At 46.5% G+C, this 9,442-nt stretch overlaps 1 protein-coding gene across 1 annotated transcript; it reads right to left on the reverse strand.

Moving 5' to 3' along the window:
• Positions 1–2,384: 2,384 nt before the first annotated feature.
• On the reverse strand, positions 2,385–6,103 carry LOC113224590. Its single transcript, XM_026453707.1, has 4 exons — positions 6,030–6,103; positions 4,948–5,924; positions 3,350–3,442; positions 2,385–2,457 (listed from the first exon to the last, which is right to left on the reverse strand). Exons 1-2 carry the CDS (start codon positions 6,101–6,103, stop codon positions 5,177–5,179), a joined length of 822 nt encoding a protein of 273 aa, XP_026309492.1. The 3' UTR covers positions 2,385–2,457; positions 3,350–3,442; positions 4,948–5,176.
• Positions 6,104–9,442: the final 3,339 nt, after the last annotated feature.

The raw sequence follows: 9,442 nt of genomic DNA on the forward strand, positions 1-9,442 counted from the left end.
CGGCCCCAAAAAAATTTAAACATCTTATAACATGAGTTTAGTTACTTTGTGTTATGATATGACCACATGAAAAAAAAATTTTTTTTTTTTTTTGAGACGGAGTTTCGCTCGTTACCCAGGCTGGAGTGCAATGGCACAATCTCAGCTTACTGCAACCTCTGTCTCCTGGGCTCAAGTAATTCTCCTGCCTCGGGCTCCTGAGGGTTTACAGGCACCCACCACCACACCCGGCTAATTTTTGTATTTTTAGTAGAAATGGGGTTTCTCCATGTTGGTCAGGCTGGTCTTGAATTCCCGACCTCAGGTGACCCGCCTGCCTCGGCTTTCCAAAGTCCTGGAATTACAGGTATGAGCCACAGTGCCCAGCAGAAAAATGACAATATTTTTTAAAAAGTAAATATACAACAGTCCATTTGTCTCATCCCCCTAAAACTAAACATATTGAAAGCAAAGACTTTGTTTTATTCACTGCTTGATTCGTAGCACTCAGAACAATGCCTGGCACATAACAGTCACTCAAAAACTTGCAAAATAGGCCAGGAGTGGTGGCTCACATCTGTAATCCCAGCACTTTGGGAGGCAGAGGTGGGCGGATCACCTGAGGTCAGGAGTTCGAGACTAGCATGGCCAACATGGTGAAATCCTATCTCTACCAAAAACACAAAAATTAGCCGGACATGGTGGCAGGCGCCTATAATCCCAGCTACTTGGGAGACTGAGGCACATGAATTGCTTGAACCCGGCGGACAGAGGTTGCAGTGAGCCAAGCTAGTACCACTGCACTCCAACCTGGGCGACAGAGTGAGACTGTCTCAAAAAAAAAAAAAAAAATTGTCAAATGAATGAATATGAGTAATACAAGTGAATACAGAAGAGGTTTTAGCTAGAAATATATATGTAATAGGATCACATAACATATACATTTACCTTACCCGAATTCAACTGTCCAGACTAAGCAAAAGAAAGAACTTATGTAAATCATGCATGCTGACTTGCCCTGGAGTGACAGTGGAGAGAAAACCAGAATCTGCTGTCCCCTCTGAGAGTCTCTGGTCCCCACAGCTCTCACATGGTATCACACTAGCTACACGTGAATCTAGTTTTTTGGTTTTTTTTTTTTTTTAAGAGACGATCTTGCTCTGTTGTCCGGGCGGGACTGCAGGGGCATGATCACAGCCCACTGCAGCCCTGAACTCCTGTGCTCAAGTGATCTTCCTGCCTCAGCCCCCTGAGTAGCAAGAATTACAGGCTCAAGCCACCACACCCAGCCCGATTCTAGCATTTAAAAGATTCTTTAACATAAGATGGCCCTAAATATAAGCCAGCTGCTTCATCTGGTGCTACACCCAGAAAACAGCAATTTTCTACAATGCTGAGAGCTGAAAAGGATTTCCAAGAGTAATTTTGACTATACGGAAATTTTGCCTTAGAGGATGACTTTAGAACCTACTTCCCATTCCAAATAAAATGCAACTCTACTTCATGCCATAGCATACACAAATGTATCTATAACCTATAATCATAGATATAACTGGGTGATGAATATGCATAGTGTCTTTGTTTTTATTTTCTAATATTTCTTCAATTTACAAATAGTGCTTTCATAATAAGAAAAAGCTCATTTAGGCCATGTGTGGTGGCTCACATCTGTAATCCCAGCACTTTGAGAGGCTGAGGCAGAAGGATCCCTTGAATCCAGGAGTTCAAGACCAACCTGAACAACAGAGAGAGACCCTATCTCCACAAAATAAAAAAATGTTTTAAAAAAAAAATTTTCTATATAGGCGGGGCGCAGTGGCTCATGCCTGTAATCCCAACATTCTGGGAGACCAAGATGGGAGGATGACTTGAGGTCGGGAGTTCGAGACAAGCCTGGCCAACATGGTGAAACTCCATCTCTACTAAAAATACAAAAAAAAAAAAAAAATTAGCCGGGCGTGGTGGTGCGCACCTGTAGTCCCAGCTACTCGGGAGGCTGAGGCAGGAGAATCGCTTGAACCCAGGAGGTGGCGGTTGCAGTGAGCCGAGATCAAGCCACTGCACTCCAGCCCAAGAGACAGAGTGAGACTCCATAAAAAAAAAAAAAAAGAAAAATAGGTCTGTTTTTAATAGTCCTTTCAACATTCATCAGAGAATGCTAGATTTGGTATCAATATTCCTCTACCTCACCTAAAACAATGCTACCTCTATAGTATATTATCAATCGTTAATAAACTTACTCATGCAGCATATTCTTTCAGCCTATTACTCTGTTCTGTTTTAAACAATTTCTTAATTCAGAAACACGTAACTCAAGCTATGTATCTTTTCAACAAGAATTAAGGTCATTTTTATTTCTATTAAGAGTCACTTAAATCTGTACGAAATAGAAAAAAAAATTTATTTTAATTTTTAAAAATTTTCAAAATAAGGTACCTGAACATCATAGAGTGCTACAATATTTTCATGCTGAAGTTCCTATTAAGAAAATTGAGAATGAAAAATATGTAAGTATTCTAATAATTTTACTATATTTTAATATGTAAATAAAATTAAAGTATACACTTACATACTACTTCTAGTATTACACTTCTATTAATAGACTAGAAAAATTCAATTGAAGAATAAGAAATGTGCCTGATCAAACAAAAAGCACATTATCTCACTAAAAGAAAATATAATTTTTAGCTCAAAGTGCTACAATTCTTAACAAAGAGCTCTCCACAGGAAGCAGTTTTGAAGAAATCGGGTGTTAAATGAGGGTTCCACACTTGTATTAGTTTGGAAAACGCTACGTCAAGTACTTTGAAACCAGTTTCTTCATTGTAGAATTTTTCAGACTTTCTTTAATGAGCCATAGGCTTTGAGACTCTCCAAGAAGTATTTAGCAAATGGGGTTTTCCAAATTTACTTAACCATCTTCTCAAACCACCTCACTTAGATAACACTAGTTGTGAGTGATCTAGAAAAGCCACCTGCAAGGAATATAACTTTCTTCAATTTAAAGACCCCCAGTGCCCCTACTCTCCCCAAAAAACTTAGTAGTAACATGAAAGGGGACAACCGGAGAGGTAAAAACAGTGTACAAGATGGGTCTGCCTGGCCCTCTTCTCAAACAACACAGTCACTAGGAAAAAGGAGAAATGATGAGAAGCTAAACTCAGTCTTCACAGAATCCCTCTGAGCTTTGGTTCTTAAAAATAGCTTCTGAGTACTCAATGTTTTAAAAAAGTGAGCATGCAAAAAGGAGAGCAACAGTGGAAAATTCTCAAACTTGTACCCAACTACCAAAATTGCAAAGGATGGCAGCATGCATTCATTTAAATTAAGTTTTAACCTTATATGAATACTACTATATAAAGTAACATACCTTTAAGATTTTAATTTCCTTTCCAAGCAGTATTTGTGATTTTGACAAGTTCTTTTTATTAATACTTTTAATAGCTACCTCCCAATCAGTTTTCTGAAAAAGAAAAACAATGTTACTCCTAGACATCATTCCACAGAAATAACAGAAAAAAAATTACAAGCGCGAAGACGTTTTTAGCAAATAAATGTACGGCATTGGGGAAAAATGGAAAAGAACCTGTATTTTCAATCATGGGAAAGTGACTTCATAAATTATAGTGCAATATGCCAAGGTCCTACAACACAACTACTAAAAATAACAAATATGAAGTCCATATAGTAACTAATATTGAATGAAAAAAGAACAGTTCACAACCACTTCAAAGTTATGGACAAATGTAGAAATAAACTTGGAAGGTGATATGGTTAATTGAAAACTTATTTGTTAGTTTGGAATGATTACACCTTGTTCTTCTTGAGTTCTAAATTATTTTCCTAATAAATGAAAAGTAGGTCGGGCGCAGTGACTCACACGTATAATCCCAGCACTTTGGAAGGCCGGGGGCAGGCGGATCGGATCACCTGAGGTCAGGAGTTCAAGATCACCCTGGCCAACGTGGTGAAACACCGTCTCTAGTAAAAATACAAAAACAAAAATCAGGCGGGTGTGGTGGCAGGCTCCTGTAATCCCAGCTACTCGGGAGGCTGAGGCAGGAGAATCGCTTGAGCCCGGGAGGTGGTGGCTGCAGTGAGCAGAGATCTCGCCACTGCACTCCAGGCTGGGCGACAAAGCGAGTGTCTCATAAATAAATAAATAAATAAATAAGAAAAGTAGCATTACTTTATCCGATAAGCAACAAAGTCAGACCACTTTTAACACGCCCCTTGGCAACAATCAGAACTGCCACACCCTTTAAGATTATTTTCACTCCCGATATGCCTTTGCAAATTCTTTAGATTCTAAAACCTCTTGTAACTGTACTTGCGAAATAGCAAAGGCTAAAAAAAAAAAAATTAAGGCTTAAACATGATTTCATGTTCATTGTGATTGAAAATGAATTGTCCAACCACCTTTCTCACCCGGAGCTCGCCTATCTGACTCCGGGGGAGAAAACGGTGCCGGCGCTCTTCAGGGTGCAGGGGACCAGTGCTGAGAAAGGTGACACCTCCCTGGCTGAGACAGCCTGAGGCTAATGGGACATCGCCCATTTTCCGCTGGGTCTGTAATTATCAACCTCAAAGGTGACCAGCCCTGGGCACGGGGAAAAAAACCAAAGGTCCATTCACGCCCAAGCCTCGAGTCTGCACGGGGCAGTACCGTCTATTTTGGGTCCAGGGCAACCTGGGTGCAAAGGCTCCTGCGATCGGCCCGCGGGGTGGGTCCCGGGCACACAGGAGGGTCAGCAGCAGCCGGTCGGTAGGCGGAGCGCTGCCAGAGGCTTGGGCCTCACAACAACCCTCAAAGGACCAAAACAAACCGCGAGACGGGCTGCGCGCACAATAGCATCCCCAGGCGGCTAGCCGTGGCGGGGGGCTCGGCCCGCGGCTGCGCCAAGTTTCAGAACCACCTAGCCCCGTGCCTGCCGCCCGGGGCCCGGCCTCGCCCCGGCCGGCGCTCACCTGGCGGTGCCGCCGCCGGAAGACCACGGCGAAGGCCCCGTGTCCCACGAGATCCCTCTTGCTGTACTCGAAGTCGCCCACCACCTCCATGGCCGCGCCCCCGGGGCACAAAGCTGGCGGGCTGGCGGCGTAGCGCGGCGCAGGTATCAGCACCGCGAGTCTGCGGCCCCGGAGCGCGCCAGCGGGCGGCGGGTCTGGGGCAGCCGCAGCTTCGGGACCGGGCGGACTCTCATGCCGAGAGGCCGGAGCGGAAACGGGGGAGGCCGCCGCGCGGAGCCGGGGTCAGCGAGGCCCGGCCCGGCCCCGGCCGCTGCTCATGGCCCGGCATGCTGTCGGTCGCGGGCTGTCTGGCGAAGCGGCCTCGGCGCTGCCGGGCCAGGGTCGCCGTCACCTTCACTGTGCGCGCCTGGAGCCGCACACGCGCTCTGAGGCAGTGAGGGGCCTGGTACTCTCCATCCCCAGCTCGTCTGGCCTCTTCGGCCCTCCCCGCCCGGGGCGCTGCTGCGGCGGCAGTAGCTGCCGCCCTAGAACCCGCACCGCCGCCGCCCCGCGCTTCCCGCCTCACGGCGACGCCCAATGCCCTCACGCGCGCTACTCGCTCCCGCGCGACTGGCTGCCCTCCGCGACGTCCGCGTGCCTTGAAGGCCTCAGGGCCAGCCCGCTCCCTCCGCCGGGGAAAGGAGTGCGGCCCCGGCGGGGCGCCCGCAGCTGGGGAGATCATCAGCTGCTCCTGAGGCGGGAACAGCGGGCGGGACCTGCTGCGGCCACAGCGGGTTAAGGGCTGCAGGCTGTGTTCTGGGCCTGGGGAGCAGATTCCAGCCGACCACGCCCCGGGCTCCAGGCCGCTGGGAGGCGGACTGCAGAGAAGCGAGTCTTGAACCCCAGCTGCAGGCAGGACGGGAGAATCTCTGCAGGGTAGACCCCCAAATTCCTGCCAGAGCAAAGGAGCGACTGCTACTCCAGGCTTTGCCCGCGCCCTCGAAAACCGGAGTTAATGCTGCCAAGCTGCCGGCCTTCGGACGCCTCTCGGGGTTTACTCGTTCCGGATCCCTAGAGGGACGGTGACAGGCGGGATTCTGCACCTTTTGGTGGTCCCTTGACTCTGCGAGAAGCTGGTCAAGCTCAGGGTCCTCTTCGCAGAGAATCGCCTCTGCATACCGACTCAGGATCGCACACGTTTTCAAGGCTCTCCTGGGGGCTCCCAGTGTCAGGCTAGTTTGACCTCGGGCTTACTTCAAATGGCTGAAGGGAGCTTTCTTTTCTACCTGATTGTTAAAGTTGTTCAAGTGACAAGGAACAGACTGTCAGGTTTCCCGAAGTACCTTATGAAACCATTTACTAAACAATATGCTTGAAACGATGAGAAAACGCAGGCCCCACACTTGAGTGTGTGTTCCATTGTTTAGGGTTTGTTCTTTCAGGGTCTTTCACCACCTCGATGGCCGCTGCCTGTCCCTGCAAGCTGATCTCTGAACCGTGACAGAGTCTGCTGAGAGAACCCTCCTGCCTCACACGCTCAAAACGTAGGGCCTTGGGTTTCAGCTTCTGCTACTGTGCACCCTTAGGTCATCCTGTCCTTACTTACATCTGGCCCGGGTGGTTGTGTTAGACACTGAAAATCTGGAGCCTTCAAAAGTTGACAGCAACTTTTAGGCAAGTTTGCACATACACCCAAAAGTGGATGGAAATGATTCCTTACCTCACTGAAAGATTCTCTACAGTCTATCCTTTTCTTTACCTTTTTTTTTTTTTTTTTTGAGACAGAATCTCACTCTGTCACCCAGGCTGGAGTGCAGTAGCACAATCTCAGCTCACTGCAACCTCTGCCTCCCAAGTGCACATGATTCTCCTGCCTGAGCCTCCTAAGCAGCTAGAATTACAGGCATGCACCACCACACCCTGCTAATTTTTGTATCTTAGTAGAGATAGGATTTCACCATGTTGGCCAGGCTGGTCTCAAACCCCCGACTTCAAGCAATCAGCCTGCCTTGGCCTCCCAAAGTGCTGGGATTACAGGCGTGAGCCACCACGTCTGGCCTGTTTTTTGTTTTGAGACAGAGTCTTGCTCTGTGGCCCAGTTTGGCGTGCAGTGGCACGATTTAGGCCCACTGCAACCTCCGCCTCCTGAGTTCAAGTGATTCTCCTGCCTCAGCTTTCTGAGTAGCTGAGATTACAGACGTGCACCACCATGACCGGCTAATTTTTTTATTTTTAGTAGAGATGGGGTTTCACCATGTTGGCTAGGCTGGTCTCAAAAATCCCAACTTCAAGCTATCCGCCCGCTTCGGCCTCCCAAAGTGCTGGGATTACAGGCATGTGCCACCGCACCCAGCCACATGAAGGTATTTTTAAGAAACTACCGATAGGCCCTTCATTTGGACATGCGTCGTGTCCTGTATTCATTCACAGGCCAAACTTGGGCCCCATGGACCTATCTATTTGAAAAGCAAAATGTGCAGGATTTCTGACCTCAAGGGTCAGAAAAGATGTGGGGGCAGGAGGCAGGGGGTGCTTTGCTAAAAAATGTTTAGTTAGGACTATGTTGGTAGCAAATAGCAAACGTCAAATGTGATAAAGTAAAAAATAAAGAATGTAGATAAAGATACAGGTGTGCTTCTCAGAGTTCCAGGTCGGGCTTCAAAAGCAAAGTACCTGCAGAACCAGGATCTCAAAGAGAACCACCTTCCGTCTGTGCCCCTGCTTTGTTCTCTTGCCTGAGATCTCCTACATGGTGACAATGGCAGCCCCCGTCTCCAAACCAAATTCTTTTTTTTTTGTTTGAGACAAAGTCTCGCTCTGTCGCCCAGGGTGGAGTACAGTGGTACCATCTCGGCTTACTGCAACCTCCGCCTTCCGGGTTCAAGCGATTCTCCTGCCTCAGCCCCCCAAGTAGCTGGGATTACAGACGCGTGCCACTGCACCCAGCTAAACATTTTTCTGCATTTTTAGTAGAGGCGGGGGTTTCACCATGTTGGTCAGGCTGGTCTTGAACTCCTGACCTTAGGTAATCCACCTGCCTCGGCCTCCCAAAGTGCTAGGATTACAAGCATGAGCCACCACGCCTGGCCACCAAATTCTTAAGGAAGGGATTCTGATCAGCCTAACTTCAGCTGGGTGCTGGGCCCTGAACAATCATTGGAAGCCAGGAATGGGACTGAGGAAGGCAGGATCACGTAACTATGGCGGCCCCCAACACAAGCCTGTGAGTGTTCTGAGTCCCCAGAACTCATAGGCACATAGGCACTCCAAGAAGCATTCACCCTAGATCAAATTTAGGCTTCACTTGAGAATGGAGGCCAGGGGAGATTTCTAGTTTACCTCTAAAATCACTGGAAATTGTCAATTTGATTCATGTTCATTGTTCTTAATTTGTCCTGTGTGTGTAGGTGCATGTGTGTTTAAACATGCTAAACTGTTGAAATCTTTCGATACCAGTTAGTAAATAGAATAACGGTAACTGCAATGAGAGGTAAAATTAATTAGTAATATAGGCCAGGCGCAGGGGCTCATGCCTGTAATCCCAGAACTTTGGGAGGCTGAGGTGGGTGGATCACCTGAGGTCAGGAGTTCTAGACCAGCCTGGCCAACATGGTGAAACCCTATCTCTACTAAAAATACAAAAATGAGCCAGGCGTGGTGGTGGGTGCCTGTAATCCCAGCTACTAGGGAGGCTAAGGCAGGAGAATCACTTGAACCTAGGAGGCGGAGGTTGCAGTAAACCAAGATTGCACCATTGCATGGATGAGAAGAGCAAAAATCCATCACACACACACACACACACAAAATCAGCCAGCTGTGGTGCTATTCGCCTGCAATCCCAGCTACTCAGGAGGCTGAGGCAGGAGAACTGCTTGAACCCAGGAGTGGCAGGTTGTGGTGAGCCAGGATCGCGCCACTGCACTCCAGCCTGGGTGACAGAATGAGACACTGTCTCAAAAAAAAAATTAATTACTAATATAAATTCTAATATAAACTGTTTAGTTTATCATCCAGTGCTATAGAAATGTTCTGATGATAAAATGTCTCCTGAGAAAATAAATGTGAGAAATATTCTGCTGGGCAGGGAGCATTTCAAGATGCAGGAGAATAGCCAGTTTATTATTATCTTCAAATTACATCATTGCTATTCCTTCTATTTTGATTCTATTGTTTCTAGTTTGATTACATTGCTGATGCTTTGAAATTCTTGTGAATAGTTAGGGTGCAGTGCTTTGATATTTATAAATGCAAGAATTTACAATAAAATATGAAAAATAAGCACATAAAAGGAAGCAATAACAAATTTTGAGTATGTTTTTTAAAGTTTTAAAAAATACCATAATAACAAATCTTCTGAATAATAAATATAATAAATATAAGTTTTCTGAAACGGTATCAGTAATAAAGTTCAGCCTAGTAATATTTTGATGCAATGCAAAAAAAAAAAAAAAAAAAAAACCAGCAGGGAGCATCTTTTTATATTGTGCAAAAATCAGTATAAAATTTGGCCAGGCGC

The sequence above is a fragment of the Piliocolobus tephrosceles genome, unplaced genomic scaffold (genome assembly GCF_002776525.5).
Source record: "Piliocolobus tephrosceles isolate RC106 unplaced genomic scaffold, ASM277652v3 unscaffolded_45372, whole genome shotgun sequence".
NCBI classification, from domain to species: domain Eukaryota; kingdom Metazoa; phylum Chordata; class Mammalia; order Primates; family Cercopithecidae; genus Piliocolobus; species Piliocolobus tephrosceles.